General features: G+C 33.7%; 1 protein-coding gene across 1 annotated transcript; it reads left to right on the top strand.

Annotated features, from left to right (window-relative positions):
• The first annotated feature begins 6,473 nt into the window (after positions 1-6,473).
• LOC127863710 (integrin beta-like protein A) lies at positions 6,474-14,438 on the top strand. Its single transcript, XM_052403329.1, has 14 exons — positions 6,474-6,528; positions 7,162-7,253; positions 7,653-7,894; positions 8,019-8,153; positions 8,723-8,867; positions 9,263-9,412; positions 9,819-9,967; positions 10,305-10,472; positions 10,669-10,706; positions 11,012-11,131; positions 11,292-11,405; positions 11,769-11,882; positions 12,638-12,798; positions 13,710-14,438. Exons 1-14 carry the CDS (start codon positions 6,495-6,497, stop codon positions 14,115-14,117), a joined length of 2,070 nt encoding a protein of 689 aa, XP_052259289.1. The 5' UTR covers positions 6,474-6,494; the 3' UTR covers positions 14,118-14,438.
• Positions 14,439-20,304: the final 5,866 nt, after the last annotated feature.

The raw sequence follows: 20,304 nt of genomic DNA, 5'->3' as shown, positions 1-20,304 counted from the left end.
ACCCAATGATTAAGCAAATGATAAGAAAAATAAACAGAACTCGTACAAATAGCAAATTCGATTATATATAGTCTCAGATAAGATTAAGGATCCTAGTTGGATTGAATTTAGACGGTGGATGGGAACTGCATCATCAGTAATACTTGCCTATCATAGAAACTACGTTAAAACAGTAATATCATACGAAACGCGCGATTTCTCGACCCGCCTTTTTTCTACAAGACACTTGTTCCGACGGTAGAGATGAAAGTGACAGGCCATCTTTATAGCTTGATTTCGAAACAACATTTAAAAACAATGGTTCCTTCAAAAAATATAAATGTTCTATGCCGTTTGGATTCAGGATGTTATGTGTTGTTTATGGACAATATTTTCGGATGAAGATTTGCAGTTCCGAAAAAAATATTTAAGTTTCCTACAATCGACTGCTACGGAACTTTTATACTGGTATTTTTTGCGGAAAGTGAAAATACCGCGAAAAAATGAAAACAGATATTTGCCTTATAATATCATGTACTATAGCTGAAGTTCAGAAAAAGCATTCTATTTTGCAAAGACAACATATTTTAGAAAAAACAAACTCACACAATATCTCTTATATTTGTGAATATTCTCAAAGATGTTATAATATAAACACTCTTTTTGATAACAAAAATATAACACAATTAGCGAGACACTGAGATTTCAGAAAACGGAATAAAAGCAGCATGTCGGTCAGTTTTCCACAGAACAAATGCTACGTCATTGCAAGAGGTTTCAAATTGATGCGTGTAAATCATTACTAAGAATACAGATGATTTTAACATACATATTAATAACAATTGTAACTATGATTGTTTGAGTTTCAATATCTTTCTCCGCTAACCAACCTTTAAAATTCGAGTTTATCACGATCTCCCGAGTATTTAACGTTATACCAGGTTTGATATCCAGGAATCTGAAAGAGTCCTTTTTCATACACTTGTACATAACTGTTTATTGGGAAAACTATGTTTGGTTTCAGTTTAAAATGGATATGGATGAATGTTTATCATATCAAAATGGTTGGATTCCATTTAATACGATTTCAAGTAGATAAGGTAATGAATGAAATGTGCGACGCTAATCCTAATATCAATCGATACGATGCATTAAAGCTTTATATCAAAGGCAAATTGTAGTTCATATTTGTTCGGTTTTTATATCTATGTACCTCATAAATTATGAACTAAAGTTCCCTGGTTTGTATCGAACCTTAGATTATTTAATTTGACAATTTATTCAAATGTCTTCTCTTCAATTGATATATAATTCTAAACGGTAATGATATTGTCGTTATCGTAATTCAAACGTTAATACTTGGCAAATATTGGTGGGCAAAGTGTAAAACTTAGGGCTCCTTTTTACTAGAGTATCCCCCACCACCTTGATTCTTTTCAGTTACCGTTGAAATGCAGCGGTCTCATTTTAAAAATATTGTATGTATCTTGTCCAAAACATTTAGAGGAATTGTTCCCTTTCATAAATAAAGCACTTCATATTCTTATAAGGTTTCCTATGCAGTGATACAGCGGAAGTTTCGCGTTTTTTTTATAGTATACTTATATCACATTATTCCGAATAAACTTAAGACTATAAAGTGGTTTCCAGATCGATATTCAAATAGATTGCTTAATACAACATAACACGGTTTCCGCGGTGTAAATTACACATTAATCCATGATGACAGATATTCCGTAACACAAATCATTAAAACCTGCAAGCTTTTTTAAAAGCGTGCTTTAAAATATTCTTAACAAACGCAATATACATATGCAGTCTATACGCATCTATACTCACACGAGCTGAATGTTTAAGTACAACAGTTTCATGAAAACCTATTAATATATTGTGTATCTGTACTGTTTTGGAAAACTAAGTACCAGCAGCAAACTATATCAGCCCGCTTTGATGTCAAGCATACAAACTCATATGACGGGGTGCGCTTATAGATAGATATGTAGTGATATGTATCAGCACCAAGACGCTAGCAGATTTGTTTCATGATATATTTTTATCGAATACTCAGTGATTCTCCTAAATTGCAAGAAGATGTGGCATTTAAGCAGCAACCGCGTCAGTTTGTAACTAAGAGACCACAAAGCCGTTTATTCAAGTGAAGTAATGAGTTAACGCAAAGTCGATTTTGGAAGTGTATACTAATGCACATACATTTAAATGCAAATAAGCAAACGCAAATCTGCATTAAAGCCTTCTGGATTTCGTAGAGTACCGGGATCGTGCAGTATTATCAAGGTACGTGAACAAGTCCCGTCAGGGTACGTAAACAGAACGGGCGTATGAACCCATAACACATCAAACGAAACTAAATTATCTCCCATACTAATTTCCTACATTCCTTCTGCTTAGAAAAAAAACTTGTTATTGTTCCTACATGTGTACACAATCTTGAGTAATTCTCAGCAAATTCGTGTTAACATTCAATTTAACTTCATTCGAAATGTATTACTGATCTCGTTCGAGTTTCTCAAAAGAGCGCTCGACTGCAAATCCGAAGATTGCGGGCTCGATCAACGGTCAGACCACAAAACATGTGTGGAGATTGATAAAAACATCCTTGCTACCGCCATTCACCGCCTCCCTCTGTTAAGATAAGTGCATTCAATGTCTTATGACGTTGTCATGAAGATGTTAAATATTTAAGCCATCTCGAACTTCACTAATATTATCAATTTAATTTTAATAAAGTATATGCGCCTATTCTTGGCAACGTGACTTTTTGCAACCAACAAACCTTCGCACATCGTTGAAAATTCGTAGGCCATTCCTTATGTTTCTTTCATCAATAACTGGGTTGTTTTGTCGTTGTACGTAGGTATGATGTGCCTCAATTCTTAGTAAAAAAGACAAAAAACGCTACGTTGAGTCCTCTGGCACTACACGTAAAAGGCCAGAAGGATCGATGCAGTATTTCCTTTTTATTATGTTATACTGCGTATGTATTACATATTTATATTGATGACATAATTTGTTAATATTTATGAAACAATATATACATTTCAATTTTCGTTCAACATTTGATTGACACGATGGTTCTGCAGGTCATGACTTTCTGTAATAGATACACGTAAGAGCGAATATAAAAATCAAGAGCTCGTTCATAATACCATGTTTTCGTTTACGTTTAAGTGGATCACTTGCAATCTTTAAGCGTAATGAGCTTTATGTAGAAGATGGAAATCAATTCTTGCTTCGACCTGATTTAGAAGACTTTGTTTATTTTATTTTTCAAAAAGAGAAAATATTATTCCAAAAAATGCGTGAATTCCACTACTCTTCTGATTGCGCGCCAAAACTGACAGCTGCATATCATTCATATGAAGAAGATCGTAAAGAAACAAATTTGGGCATAGACCAATTTTTACAAAATTATTCTCTTCTTCTTTATAGTTACGGAAGAAAATGTCATACATTTGTCTGCAAAGCCCCAGTCCCATATAAGTTCGGATGGAAACGGCAGTCCTTGATCGCCTTTTGAGATTTTTTGAACGACGACGGTCTTCAAAATACCATCACCCGGATGAAAACACGGCATCCACACGGACCAAACCCGGCAGCAAAACGACATTAACACGGCACCCACGTGAGTTGTCCCGGAAAGTCACAGCAAAGATACGGACCTTTACGACAGAGACACGGATTAACACGGATCAACACGGCATTTACACGAACCATCTCAGACCACGAAAACGACACGGACTAACAATGCATCCATACGGACCAAACCCGATCTGCGTCGGACCGACAATAGCTTGTAAGATAGCATGTTGATTTCCGGTAATTACATCATGCAGCAATCGGAGCTCGAAGTCGTTATCTCGTATAATATATAAAACGTCAAAATGCCACCTAAAATTAAGCTTATTGTTAAAGTGGGCCTTCCAGTTCCCAAAAGATCGTCATGAGCAGCATCCGCTACCGATTAAGAACATCACCGACATAGAGAAGCAAGCTCGAAGCCCAGATCAAGTTTGCCATTAAATTTACAAATAGACCAACAACCATCAAAACTACACACAGAAACTGACGCCTAAAGAAAAAAGAAGACGTCCCTTGTTCTTTCAGAGAAAAATGAGGTCATCATCGACGATTGGCTCAATGAAAACCCTATGTTAAAATTCATTGCTGCCTTATTCAACCCAAATGAATTTGGAGAAGGCGTCGACCAAGAACATGAGGATAATGGAATGCTTATAGTTGTAGTACAAGGAGCTACCACACCGAGGACAGTATACGGCGATGTGCTTCCCGTTCAATAAAACCACATAGTAATGTAACTGCTATAATTCGCCGGGGTGGCAAATTCAGCAAATTCTAAAAATACGCATCGCAGACCTGAAGAAAGATCTTGGAGATGGTGCTTTGTGCGACCCGAAAGCCATACAACAGACGGTGGCAACTGTCCCCGATGTTAGGTGTCGCAATGATTTTGCAAAATTAATGCCAGCTTTAAGAGTGATCTTGCAGTTTAACTTCTTCGGTTTATTCTTGCTCAGTACATGTCAGGATATTTTGGTATATCTGATAGCCCATCTGCAGGATATTCAAGAAGCCCTTTGCGTCTTTTTTCTTGAGTTCGCCCATTAATCAGCCAGGCCTGGTCATCTGGCGATCGATTGTCATACCCGGATGGTTATTCTTTTAATACTATTCACTGGAATAGATAAAAAAAAATCGCAAATTTTATATTTCTCTGTCGAAGCTCCGCATTAGCAATTAGGATACTGTTCAACCTAAGCGTTGTGCAGTAGAAGCTGAAATCTCATCAGCATCGGCTGGTCAAAATTATTAACATTATTTCCTAACTTGCTTTTTCTAACAAGCCTTTAAATGCCTTTAAATGGCATTCGGTGCAGTTTGACTTCCCTTATGAGATAGGTACGTAAGTGCGAAAAGTACACAAGAGCTTCCTTTAAAAAAGGTTTGGTAATCCTGTATAATAAAACATATTTATTGCGTTTACAGTTGCAAGCACTTTCTAAATCATTGTCGTTTGCAAAACAACGTTAAACTAATACTCCTCTTTATCTATTGATTCTCTTGAGACATGTCTTTCAGATAAAACATTTGACTTTAGTTAATAATCAAACATTTTATTTATTATAAATCAAGTTAAACGGCCCATGTAAACATACCAATTTAAATCAAACTTAGTAAAGTGCTTATTTCAAATTCCTTACAAGTGGATCAATTGAAGTGCAATAGTTTGAACAAACACTACCGAATGAAACCATCATTGTACACTTATGCTACCTGGTTCATTAATATAAATATTGTACCGACTTTCTTCATAGTAATAAGTTTGGTTGATTAATATGTACTTCCCGTGTATGGCATGCAGAATACCTGTTTTTACGTATTTGTTTGCTATCAGTAGTGATAAAGAGAGATAAAACATAACTGTTCTACTCCGCAATACTTCCTATTAGAGACTTAACCTTGTTTTGACATTAATGAAAATAATACAAAATCTTTAAACATTCACAACAATTAGCAAATTAACAATGTGCATAACCTTCATCTTACATGGAGTGATTTACCGCATTAAACTTGTTAATTTAATTTAAATTTACACAAGACACTTTACCCATTGTTACGAATAATTTGTGTGATTTAATATTACTTTCATCTTCATGATCAGACTGTGTTTTAAGCTATTCATTGTTAAAATGTAGTCTTTTATTAGCGTGACTTAGATTTGACCCCTTAGAAAGTAACTCCTATAATCATGTCAAATAAACACACGGACACTTTGTTGTACGTTTATATTTAATTGATTGTGCCACTGTGTTGAGGATTTGTTTTATCGCGGAGGGACTGGCACGGAAAATGAACAGTAAAAGGCATTGATAGACAGTAGCTTGCCAAAACTATATTCCAGAACGTTTATCAAATATCCCAATCATGTCTCATATTAGCTCAATTATAGTTTTGGATATTTATAGTACTCGTCATCAAACTTATTGTGTTCAAATCTTTTCGGAGCTATTCGGTGACAACTGTAGCCGTTAATGTTAATTTTACCATGTTGAGTAGTTTTGCTAATCAAAACAAATGATTAACAAATATATATACATGTGAATTTAGTAAAGAAATTTACAACGTTTTCTTCTTTAATGTAATGCTTAACATGTAAAATTAAAAATTATATTACATTTTCTATCTTTTCACGTCATTAGTTTCGTATTGATTTTGTAAGCGAATTCATATTTTAACAGCGAATGCATATCATCAAACTTATGTTGTAAACATAATACTTGAAATAGTAATGTGTACATTGCAAATTTAAACATAAATCAGCGCATTACCATCTTGAGATAAATTGTTTTGATTGGTAGGACTGGAAAAGAAGGCTCATTGGTCTAGAATACGGAAGCGGTAAACATTATAAAACGTTATGCTTATACAATCTAAATTCAAAAAGCTACCTTTAACATCGGCTTACAATAAGTCCAATGGTTGATAAGAAAATGTTTGGATTAGGTCGTGGTAAGTTATTGAACGCATAATATAAGGTTTATTTAGAGTAATTTAAACAAATATTATGTCTGTATTTCACCAATAATTACGTTTTGTTTAAGTGGATATTGAGAACGCAGACAAATAATATATATAAATATATATATATATATATATATATATATATATATATATATATATATATAAATATATATATATAGCAAAGTCTCTATATGCCTTGTATTATTTAAACAAAAACGCTGTATCTATTTTATGCCGAAGCTTTCGACCTCACGGTCTTCATCCGCGGCCATTTTTATTTCATGTTTCATGTATTTATTATTATTATTTCATGTATTTTGATTACCAAAACATATTGAAATAAAAAATGGCCGCTGATGAAGACCGTGAGGTAGAAAGCTTCGGCATAAAATAAATACAGCGTTTTTGTTTATATATATATATATATATATATATATATATATATATATATATATACAATATACATCAAAAGAGCACTTTCTGAAAAAACATATGGATCACTCAACTGTTATGTTTTAGTTACTCGTAATGTTTTGATGAATTACGCTTATTCATTGTTTTACTTAACAAGTCCAACACCATGTAGCAATTATGCATGTTGATCTGATCATTTTTATTTAGGTTTTGTTTATTTTGGAATTCTGGTGATTTGTTCTGGGAACCATTTTCGAGGGGGAACAATAACATGGAAGTCAACTGGACATGGCTTCGAGGTTTGTACGTTTTGATGTTCAGATCACTGATTAGTTATTAAACTGCAGCTATCTGTTGCTGATTATTTTTCTGTTTTACTAATTTTATGCATTTGAAAATTTCTCTACAACAAATAAAAAAATGACTAGCTAAATTGCTTGACGTTCGCTTACAGGCATCAATGCAATAATTATTTTGGACCTTAGTTAAAGGTAGCAATTTCATTAACTATAATATTATTAATTTTCCGTTTGTAAATGCTTTCCAGTTGTACGGCAAAACACTTAACACAACCATCACCATGTATTTAATAGTAGGACATGTGCGTACCTCAGTGATAACATTATTTTACAGTCAGGTAAGCACGCGATGACAAGAATTAAGCACCCAACCAATTACGTGTATCAAATATATAACAGGTCGAGTTCAGTTCAAAGCTTGGATGGGCGGCTGGAACACATTGTTCAATAGCTACAGTCGGCTCTGGTAAGAATGGAACGGAGGCTGCGTGGAATTGTGAAAAAGGGTGTTCCGGAACGCCTCTTGTCAATGTCAACCAGGGAAGTTTTCAGTGCACCGGTTTTAATTTAGCACAAAATTGGGAACGAACAGAGGGCGTATTCAAATACACATTCCCTGGACCTGGGCCATTTGAAATTGCGTAAGAGTTACTACTTATTAAGACAGCAGTTACATAATATAATCATCGAATAAAGAAACGAAATAACTTTATATTCACTCTGATTTGCATATATGTATAATGAGCAACTTTGTATTTTTAAAAGGTTTTCTGGCGGAGCTTGGATAGTCGAAGTTGGTGCGGGGAGCTGGAAACTTCAGACGACAGTTGATCTACGAGACCGTTCGGACACTTCTGCTCCTAATCACAGTCCTATAATACCATCCAAACCTGTTTATTTGTGAGTAGTTGTTATTAAATTTGCATAAAGGCCGTTCCCTGTAAAAAAGAGTTTAATTCACGTGCGTAAAGTACCATCGCAGATGGGCCTGTGCGGACTTCACAGGCTAATGAGGGACACTTTTCGCTTTTATGTGTCGTTTAAAAAAGTTTCTTCTCAGCAATAATCAAGTTTAGGTAGAAAGTTTCAACCCTGATTAGCCTGTACCTGAGCACATGCATTAAATTCCCTTATCACAGAGCACGGTCCATATGCATTTAAAAATAACTTGATCAAAGGGTCTTTTTTCTGACAAAACCCTTTTAGAATAATCAAAATTATTAATAAAGCACATAATTTAAAGCGTTTTTTAAGAGGGATTCGGGGCAATTACGATATGTAGCTAATTATTTCGGGATATAACCGGGTACTTTAAACTTACTTCTTCAAAGTGAAATGTAAACGCTATGTTAGTAATACACGTAGGCTCAACATTATCAATGAAACACTTTAGTGTTGGATTCGATGTAGAATAGACAACAAACACTTAACAATATTATTTCACTTTATTATGCAAATGTGTAAGACAGCATCAAATACGGTTGCACTGGTGATATTGTTCTACCAACTATTGACGCGGATAACGACACCGTAACGTGTAGATGGTCTGTTGGAAACGAATGCTCGGACATATGCCATGACAACGGACATGCACAAATTGCAACACTAAACGAGGTTTAACGTTATGTATTCATTAGTTAAAATATAATTGCATATTGTTTTACATTGAGACTTTTTAATTACTTTTCAGTTAAATTAAATATCAGTATAATAAAACCATTACAAACATATTGTTAGATATAGTTTACTATTGATTGTACAGAAAATCAAAAACATGAGGGCAGTATAAAAACAACGTGACTTATTGTCACTTCATGTCAACAATAAGGCATAATGGATCTATAAAATATCACGTTTTAGTGTAAAGATATAAATAAAACGATATTGTTCATATTCTAGCAATACGAAACAAAAGTATTATTAACTAATATAAACATTAAAACATTTGTGTTACTTAAGATGTGTGACATTTTGCAAACAAATGCATTTTATTCCTAACTAAATTTCAGGAGACATGTACTCTAATAATAAACGCAAACTTAAAGATAAATGGTACATATGCAGTGGCAATAACGATAGAGGATAGACCAAAGGCAACGATTACAATTGGAGGAAGTTCCTATCCTGCTGGAACTATTATATCATCTGTACCTCTTCAGGTGTGCTTACGTTAATGTCTATGCAATGATATGTATATGTGTATTTGTGCATTTGCATTCAAATTATATGTGTGGCGATACTGTCTGCAAACGATGTTTATATACACACGGTTTTAAACTTAAAATAACATCTGAGTTAATATTCAATTATTGAGGAACTTAATGCTAACATGCTGTTAGTATAAAGTATACATATACAACAGGACGAATGCTTGTAACTATAAGATGCACATCATACAGTTTGTTTTAGTGACTATTTTACAATAAAATCGACTTAAGTTGAGTATCACTTTACTGATCGTTCATGCCAGTAATATGCTGTATATATATATATTTTATCATCACCATTTCGGTATGTGCAGAAAGATAGTCCGTAACATTTAATAATCTCTATATATTTACATAGTTTATTCTAGTTACGCCGGATATGCCATCAAGAAATTGCGACGACAAACCCGAGTTCGTTGAACCGACTCCGTCTCAGACAGACCCTCTTGTGTTCCAGATTGGAGATGTGGTTTTTCTAAGTTTTTATGCGACTTCGCGTTCTGCAAGGTTGATAAAATTATACCCTTTTATATCCAACTAGCAAATATTTAAACGAGCATATGTTTTTTCAATGTGCATGAAAGTTTGTCCAATATACACATTAATTTATATTTTCATCGTATGTGGTAATTTAAAAAAAGAATCGCAACCATTTAATTTTACATGTATGTAACTTCAGAACTAGTTATATCATAATATATTTTTAGTTTAAAATGATAAAAATGTTACAACCGTCATGGTATTTGGCAGATGTACATTAATTGTACATTAATTGGTCAGGCAAACACATATCAAATTGTTGTAAAATATCATCAGGTATCAAATTACAATATTTTCTATCAAGAATCACCGCCTTCACGCTGCTAGACCCGCCTTTAAATGTGCAGCAGTCAGCTCTGAGAAATGACGATAGGTTCCGCCCAGGCGTGTTCGCTGTTGACCTTTCTTGGATCCCCACTGGGGCCGATATAGGACAGAAAAAGATATGCGTTGAAGCAACGGATGAATACTTGTAATTATTAAATTTTGCTTTATGCATGTTTTATATACAACAAACTATAATGCTCCCAAAGGAATGATTGTCCAAAGTTCACCTAATAGTTTTAGTTTAGTCAAACTTTTTTGTGGCTACTTTTTTAATACTTATTGTTTTGATTAAATAAAAATAAGTATTTTACAGTTACAACCAAATGTTTTATTGTCTTAAGGTTGAGCCATCAGCATTGCGTAACAGTGACAATCGCAAGTAAGTGATTAGTGAAACTCATTTATGCATTATATGTATGCATATATAAACGTGTAAATAATATTTGGTAGATTGTTCATAAAGTTTAGTAAGCACATGCGTGAAACTATTCTACTACATATATCACTTTTGTAAATGAAATTAAGTGTCAACGGTATATAATTTTTGCTTATGGTAATACGATTGTTTTGTTAAATTGTATGTTGCATCTAAGAAAAAATAACACAGTTATCTGCCCTGTTATTCATATCATAATAGTCAATTTATTACAGCATTGTCACTGTGAAAGTGTTGTTATGTTGTAGCCGTTGACCCGTGTATCAATACGCTCTGTCAACACAACAGCACTTGCATTAGACATGGGTATACATATTTATTCAGATGCGCATGTGCACATGGGTATACAGGAAGTCGTTGTGAAACAGGTATGTCCCATGGATGTATTGATCAAACATACATACACATCTTTTTCTTACATTGTTTATAGTAATAAACCCTTTATATTAACACAGATATGTATCACAGCTCAAAAGTGCAAAAGCTTCTAACAGTTCTCAATAGTATTTTACTTGTTGCATGGTGTAGATATTGACGAATGTACCAGCGCTCCATGTCAGAACAACGCCACATGTTTTGATTTGATCAACGAATACTTCTGTGGTTGTCACGTGGGATACAGCGGAGTTAATTGCCAGACAGGTATTCTGGATATCAATTGATATATAGGGTATACCAGCCAAATGTCTAAATCTACTTATCCCTCGGCAGGTTAAGATCTATCTTGACTATAATTCCCTTGAAAAGATCATTTTTATGAATATATTCCATATCATAAAAAATACCAGCACACAAATTCGTTAGTAACAGTTTTTATAACTTAAAGTTATTTCATCGTGCAACTTCAACCTGGTAATTTAAACAATAGAATCAGAGTATTATGTATATTTCACCTAGACGATAGTTGTGTAGATATATGTTTCAGCAAGACTGTTTAAGGATGCCACACATAAAACGTAAATTGTATACCACTGCAACATTTTACTAAATTTTATGTATTTCTAGAAATAGACGAATGCTTACTGCGCCCATGCCATAATGGAGGAACGTGCAAAGATCACATTGGCTGGGCGAAATGCACTTGCAAACCGGGATTTACTGGCGAGGTGTGCCAAACAGGTAAATAAGGATTGTTGCCTAAATTACATACACATGGATATTACAACGTATGCACAAAACATACAATAATCATTTGTTCACGTCTTAGTTTTTTAAGATCGATCAAATCGCAAATACTCACCCATAATTAAGAGACTAATGATAGACAAATTAACATAAAGTTAACTTTTACAAATAAGTTGTTTTAATGTTAAAACGGACATGAATGAAATCTTAAAAAAAACATTTTTTTACGATCTTATAAAATATAAAACGTCGATGATAAAAAGCATGCAATAGAAGTTCATAATAAGTGTTGCAAGAATATCAACAAGTGTATACATTGGAATATTGTGTGTTAAGTAAAAATCACATCACCACACAAAAGACACGTGTAACTAGTTTTCGTCATACGTCACGTAAATACAGTTTGTTGGCGTAAACTTGGTCGTTAAGTATTTTATTGAGGTGACCCTTGAAAGATAATTTAACGTTTTGGAACATTCCTTGTTGATTAATGCGATGTGAACAATAGGAGTTGTTATTCATGCACGCTGTTTAAGAATATGCATATATAGGCGTAGTTCAATTTCTTTAGTAAACGTTTATATAATTGTATTAACCGATTTAAATTAAATTTTCAATGAGGTTATATACAACAACGTATTTATATGTTTATGCATCACCATCGTTTCATGTATGCATCTTTAAACGCGCAAGCATTTAAACAGCGTATACACATATTACTCTACAACTTTTAAGCCGCAAATTTACAGGATATGACATTTGCGAGTCCATGCCGTGTCAAAACGGGGGCACTTGTTCCTACCATGTGTCTTTCGGCTACACATGCCAATGTGGGGATAGCTGGCTTGGAAGGAATTGCGAGCACCGATTTGAAAATGACACATTCCTGTTGGGAAACCTTACTCAGATGGTCTGTACATGTTATTAAATGTTTTTACTATATCTTTATTTTAATGCATATTATTAGTAATCGCTGCATAGATTTGTTCCGGTTATTCGTAAATTATATTACTTTACAAGGCTTTCACACATGATGTTTTCTTTAACACATTGACACATACCATTTTCAGATGAAGGAAATAAAGGTTCAATATTGACTGTAACCTGAAACATGACCATGACCTTGATTTTATAATCAAACGTATAACTATGCTGTAATATATTTTTTAAATTCAATACAGTATCTTATTACATATTTGTTACTTTTGTAATGACTACAGAATGGGTAAACATGTTTTACAATCAGAGAAAGGATTGAGGTATCATAATTAAGATATGCATACTATACATGAAACGAATGTCAATACTATATAGGTAGTTAATATTACACCTGGATTGAATTAGTATACGGATAGATATTAATCAAATTGAATACAAATATAAGCACACTTTTTATGTGCAGGCTAAAAGTATTGCAATTATGACATATATTTACAAATCTACATATTATACTTTACAGGCTGTACCAGTAAATGACGTATGTGAATTCTATTTTTATATTTGAATGGTGTGCTAGATGTGTGTATTCGGGAATAATATTTACACACTTTTATTACAATGTTTATCCATTGGCTTATCACGAAAGAATTATAAACATGTTTGTCGTGTTCTGAGAAAACTGGACATAATGCATGTGCGTAAAGTGTCTTCCATGATTAGCCTGTGCAGTCCGCAAAAGCTAATTAGGGACGACACTTTCCGCCTAACTTGTGTGAATTGCACAGGCTAATCTGCGACGACACTTTACGCACATGCATTAAGCCCAGTTTTCTCAGAACGCGGCTCAGTTATAACCATTTTGTATCATCTTCCTGATTCCAGACCTCCAGCTACATGCATTACTCCGCCTGTGACTGTGTGGTGGCTGAACGACGACAGGATAGATGTTTCCAATACTCACGCAACAAACACGCCGGATATGGGTTCCTGTCGGCTATAGCTGGCATCATGACCGCTATTTTATTATACATTCTCTTTGATGCTATCTCCAACAAAACGCTATGCTGCTATCAGAAGACGAATATGGTTCAAATGGAGAAAACGATTCCTGAAAATAAAGTAGAGCTACATGTAGTAGAACCAACGGAACCAGAACCGGAAGTTGAAACGCCGGAAAAACTGGAGGCGCCGCGGATCAGGAAGCACCATTGCTGGGCATGCGAGGTGAAATACAACAACGCACCCATACCAGCCTGGTATGAACAGAGTTCAAGGACTTACAAACATTAAACTGACTCACGTATTATTAAAACATAGTTTTCAGTAAAAATATCCAAGGTTTTTATCACGCTGTATTAGTTTGTTTTGTTTTGTTTTTATTACATTTTTATCTTTGCTGCGTCGAATATTGCATATATATGAACACAACTGGGTTGTTGCGTGCTAAAGTAAAAATAATTTAAACCAGCTATTTGAAGACGTTTAATAATAGTTATATGAAGAACTTACATGTCGTTACATTTTGTTTTCGTATTTTCTATACTGTATCGTATAATATTCTACGTATATTGTCACATATATATCGAACATATTAAAATATGTTATTGGTCATTTTAGCTCTAGCTATTTCTCATAATGCCATTGCTTTTAAACTGATTTTTGCTTTGTCACGCATGTTTGTTCCCGTGTCCAAAATTTGAATGAAAACATAAAGGCATATATAGGGTTGATAACACGCAGAGAAGTTAAACTGCAGTCCACATAAACGGTTGGGTTGAAATTTGGAAACACAAACACTAAAATAATACACGAAATTAAACTGATTTAAAACACGCATACAAGCCATGGCATTCTTAACAAGTGAGTCACGAAACGAAGTGTTGTATTATACAAATGTGATGAATTGCGATAAACTGAAATACTGTCGATAACCATTTCGCGTACGAATACCTTTAGTTGTCAGTTTCATGAATTTTATTAAAATATCTCGCTTTCGTCTTACTATTGGAACCCGGTCCCACCTCAAGGCATACACAAGTACTTTCCTCTTGTAACAGATATTGTATTAAAGATAAAGGAACATTTTCAGGTCTGCGAACAATATAGTTTAAGGCGTGGAAGCCAGCCTGATGACACTAAGAACATGTATTCTTTATGTCGTCAGCAACTATGCCCTAATGTTGTCGATCATACCTAAGGTCATCAGGTGCGCGATTAAAATTAAAGAAATGTTATGTGTCAAAACGTGTACATAATCATTCTAATAATAAACGTTTGCTGGGGGTTACAACAATAACATAGACGGATGGGCTATAATTAGAATAAATGATTTATGTACTCAATAGTAATTATAAAATATAAGCTATACAGCACAGTGCAATTTAAGCATATTAAACATGTTATCGTGTAAATACAAATAAACGGTAACGTCATAATAAGCTATAACCATTTAATAATGAATACTGAATACATTTGTTACGAACATAGGCGCTCGATGTCAATGTTTATATTTTTTTATTTTTTTTATTATTATTATGTTTTTAGTTACCCGTAGTTTATTATAATGCAAAAACATACTAAATCAATAAAAATCTTCCGACAAAACGTCTGCTCAAAAAAAGTTCGACTATGTACATAGAAATTGACAAGGTAAATCACTCGCCATTTTCTGAAGCAACGAAAGTGCATCTTTATGCATAATTAAATCGCTGTCACCCCGCTCGCTTATTGAAATCCGCGCGCAGGCGGGGAACCTCGATCTTTAAATATCAATAACAGTCAACAAACACTACGGGCGTCAGATTTGATTTTTGAATCGGTGATTTTTTTCTGGAAACCACCATGGCAGACCAAATCCAGTTAAACAATTGGTAAGGAATGATTCGTGTGTTTACAACATATTTTGTTGATTAAGTGAGTGAAACAATAGTTACAGGAGTTTATCACATCGTCTGTGGAGGTCTCTATAGGCTATAGGCATACACGCATGTACATGACTGTTATTGATATTTAAAGATCGAGGTCCCCGGCCTGCGCGCGGATTTCAATAAGCGAGCGGGGTGACAGCGATTTAATTATGCATAATGATGCACTTCCGTTGCTTCAGAAAATGGCGAGTGATTTACCTTGTCAATTTCTATGTACATAGTCAAACTTTTTTAAAGCAGACGTTTTGTCGGAAGATTTTTATTGATTTAGTATGTGTTAGCATTATAATAAACTACCGGTAACTAAAACAAAATAATAATAATAAAAAAATAAAAAATAAATATAAACATTGACATCGAGCGCCTATGGTTACGAAAGCATTAAACACGTACAAAAAGAAAATTACTGAAAAAACATGATACATTTTGTATCTGATCTTAAAAAGAAACACACATACATCTGCCACTAGAATAATGCGAAGCAAAGATTTATAGACATAGGTATCCTAATTCTCCACTATAAAATATATGATACATGTATGGTACAGTACAGTGTATGTTACACAAAATGTATTTAACACAGGTATCCGTCCTTTTTTAGTAACTGAAAAAAATTAACCAAAAAAAGCTATGTACTACATTCGTCCTCGTGACTACATTAAGTTGATGTTAAACGACATTCCTTTATTTTCTCTGCTTTCTTCATCGTTTGCCTAATTTTTAGGCTGCTTCTCTGTCTTCTTTAATTTCCGCATTTCAGTTTTTGTATCTTATTATCTTAAGGTTGCTTCCTTTTAATTTGTATTCACGTTTACCTTCGTTTAACCTTTGTGCATTTTCGTTTTGTTAGTATTTATCTCAGTTTCTTAATCTGCGATTCCCGTTGAACTTCCTGTGACGTTATCTTAAAGGCGTAAATATGAAGTGACGTCTTTGTTTAGTTATTATATTTATCTAGATTTTTTTATTTAATAGATTTGTATATTGAACTCCTCACAGACGGGAATTTAATAAGGTACATGCATGAAATTCACAAGGCAAGAATTCAATAAGGTTGTATTAGCCCCTTGGTAATTGGTTACTCACGTCTTTTGGATATTACCGAAGAAAATGTTTTGATAATTCGTACAAAGCGCGATAATTTTCCCGCAAAATTTATATAAACGTATTTATTTAATATAGTTGCTGACATGTTTTCGCCAAATAGTCTTTAAAAACAACTATAGTATAAAAAGCACTACAATAATGTTCATTAAGAGCTGTAAAGTATGACGTCAGTTCGGAGTTGGTTTCTTACAGGTACGGAGCCCCCTGTATAGAAGGCTTGTCCTTACTTTCCACCTGGTCAGTTTGTCGTATTAATTGGTTTTACCTAATGTATAATTTATCATTCAGTAAAAATTAAAATGAATACAATGAACACTTCACGGTATTGCATTTGTTTTTCGCAATACATTACTTTACATTCAGCCACTTATTATGCATTATTGCATAAGACATTTAGGGCATGTCAGCAACGTGGGCGTAAATAAACGAAGGTTCAGCAGTGACTGACGCATTATCTGCCATGTTTTCATGCTATCTGCTGGTCGTCTGTAAATCGGTAGATAAATCAATGTTATCAGCGTCAACTTCAATGCACCCTCGGAGCAAAATAATTTTGTCGAAAGCATTTGAATTGAATAAATCAACTACTAACCCGTCGTTTTTAATCTTGAGCCCGTCAACATATACTACATATTATACAGAAGCATGAATTTATGCACATACAACAAATATGATTACAGGCTTATTAATTAGACTTGTAAGCGTAGATTGGGACTTTTTGTTTAAGTGTACTTTCTTTGTGAAATACAAGTTTGTTTTAAAACTCTGTGAACATTTGGCAACAAGATATGCGTCTCTAACAAATCGCACATTACTTGTTTTGTTCCTTATGAACATAGTTAGGATTGGTGGTTTGTCCACTTCTGTGGAAATATCGCAATAAACATTTTAAGTTACAACTAAAATATCGAACTGGGTGGAGACAACACAGATACATAACTTGCCTATTGAATATTAAATGTGATGCGGGTTGAATTGAACTGCAGAATAATACTCGATACAGCAAATTAGATCGTTTATTATCACACTAGACACATTGTATTATATAGCAATGACTTAAAGGGGCCTTTTCACAGATTTTGGCATTTTTTAACTTATTCATTAAATGCTTTATATTGATAAATGTAAACATTTGATCGTAAAAGCTCCAGTAAAAAATCAAGAATAAAATTAAAAAAAGGAAAAGAACATTGCCCGGAGCAGGTTTCGAACCAGTGACCCCTGGAGTCCTGCCAGAGTCCTGAAGTAAAAACGCTTTAGCCTACTGAGCTATTCCGCCGAGTACACATACTTGACGTATTTTATACCTTATATAAGCAATCTTAGTAGTTTCACAAAATTTAACGACAAAAACAGAACTCTCCAAATTATTCAATCGTTTCGCGTTGCAACGCTTTATAATTTTTAGGTTTTAAAATCGTCAAAAGATGCATATAATGGCTATATTTGACCATGGTAAATGTTCAGTATTACTGTTTCCTTACAAATATCATAACTAAAACGAAAATGTGCGAATCTGAAACAACTTTTTTCAATTTTGTCAATTTACCAAAGCGTGAAAAGATCCCTTTAACGGACGAATTCACGCGCTATAGCGTCGATGTTGTAAGTAATTTGTGATGGTAAATTACTGAAGAACATCGTTGACAGACATTATTTGTACCATTTATAAGCATAACATTGTTGCAAACATAGTTTAAGAAGAAGCTCTAAAAGTACTGAACCTTTATTCATATCGCAATTGCTTTTATAGAATGTGTATTCAAGTGTTAGACTTTAAACTTTATTTCCAGTCGTTTTTAATGACGTTCTTAGTTATTAAAACTCCATTTTACGTAGCTTTATTGTCTGTAAATTTAAGTATTTTGTCTTGATGGTCGAACCTCTTTGCATAATTCCTTTTTGATTTAAGCTTGTTACAACCCTTATTACATATCCATCTGTGTAAACTACATTCATACCAATGTAGTTCCAATAATGTGCTTAATTTAAGAATCATGGAACATTGCAAAGGAGCATCCAGGAAGTCCAGTGCATGTTAAGTGTTTACAAAAAACTATATTTAAAAAGAAATAAATTGCAATTTTAGCTTCACAAGCAGAGGAGAACCCTATTATCTCCCGTAGTACTTTATTTCTGAGAAGAAACGAATGAACACACAGAACTACCAGTTTTTAGAACACAAATCATACATGTACAACACATTGAACAATTACACAGAGTTTCGCGTTTGAACAGTAAATGCAAATCATGTAACCACAACAGACATGTTAAAAACAACACGACATTAACTCCACAATAACAACCAGAACAGGATACGAAATCGGGTCTAGGTTTGACATCGTACAGAACTGTCTATTTACATTAAAATTCGAACACTGTTAAATGATAGGATTTGGGTTGTGTGCAATATCATAAAATCGATAATAACAATTATAATAAAACGTTGTGCACAATCATAATAATGGAGTATCTATTTAACATGAAACTGCTAACTAGATCAATAGCGAATTGTAGCTTTATAAGGAGCAATCAAGCTTATAAACGACACGCTTACCCTTATGACAATTTGATATAATACTTATAACAATACGTATATAAGCACGTATTTTATGTTCTTCCATCTATTAATCTGAACTAATTTCAAACCTCAATACTTTAAGAATCTTGTGTATCGAACTCTAACCATTCTGACCATGAACTCGATTTGCGATATCGAATGACTGGCCAGAGAGATTGTTTTATTTCCGTTGAAGTTGCCAAAAACGTATGTATAACACGTTTTTCCAAATATGTTTTGGGCTTGTACGCTGCATATATATATAACGTATTCTTCTAATAAGTCATGTTCTAAAATGAAGATTACTGTTGCCCAAATATAAAGAGTGTCTATCTTGTACTGTTGTGTTTTGTCAAAGAAATTACGATCAACAAAATACACAATTTCCTCTTCATTTGATTAAAAATAAAATTAAGGACAGCTGGTTTGGTAAGAGATTTTTGTGAAGTATGAAAATAAGAAAATTCACATTAAATACATAATTTCAGGAATTCAAGGTTGACATCTTTAAAGCTTTGAATACATAACTATCATCTGGACTTGGAGTTGGGCAAAAAATAGATTTAAAATATTTCCTTCGGTGGCATGTTACTTCGACCCTTCTCTCCGTATACGCCAACGACACGAACACTTCTGTGTGTCACTGTTCTGCTGCGCATGTATGTGCGATTGTCAGATATTTCTTTCCTATATTATATTAAATAAAATACTATCCGGCAGAACTCGAACATGATGTTTGCCTAGCGTCAGTATGTGCGTCTGCTTGTTAAATATGTGTCTATATATCTGCATATGTTTAATGTCTGAATTTATGTGTGCATTTGAACAGATTTAAGTGAATAAATATTTGTATACATGATTTTTTATTATTTATTTATACAAA

Source organism: Dreissena polymorpha, unplaced genomic scaffold, assembly GCF_020536995.1.
Source record: "Dreissena polymorpha isolate Duluth1 unplaced genomic scaffold, UMN_Dpol_1.0 chrUn029, whole genome shotgun sequence".
NCBI lineage: Eukaryota > Metazoa > Mollusca > Bivalvia > Myida > Dreissenidae > Dreissena > Dreissena polymorpha.
Note: the sequence above shows the minus strand (reverse complement) of the source record. Positions and strands in the feature narration are given on the sequence as shown.

Coding starts and splice junctions, on each gene's coding strand:
- LOC127863710 (XM_052403329.1), top strand. CDS start 6,495: ATGGTTGATAAGAAAATGTTTGGATTAGGTCGTG. Junction 8,868..9,262: donor AAATTGCAACACTAAACGAG/GTTTAACGTTAT, acceptor ACTAAATTTCAG/GAGACATGTACTCTAATAAT. Junction 11,406..11,768: donor CGGAGTTAATTGCCAGACAG/GTATTCTGGATA, acceptor ATGTATTTCTAG/AAATAGACGAATGCTTACTG.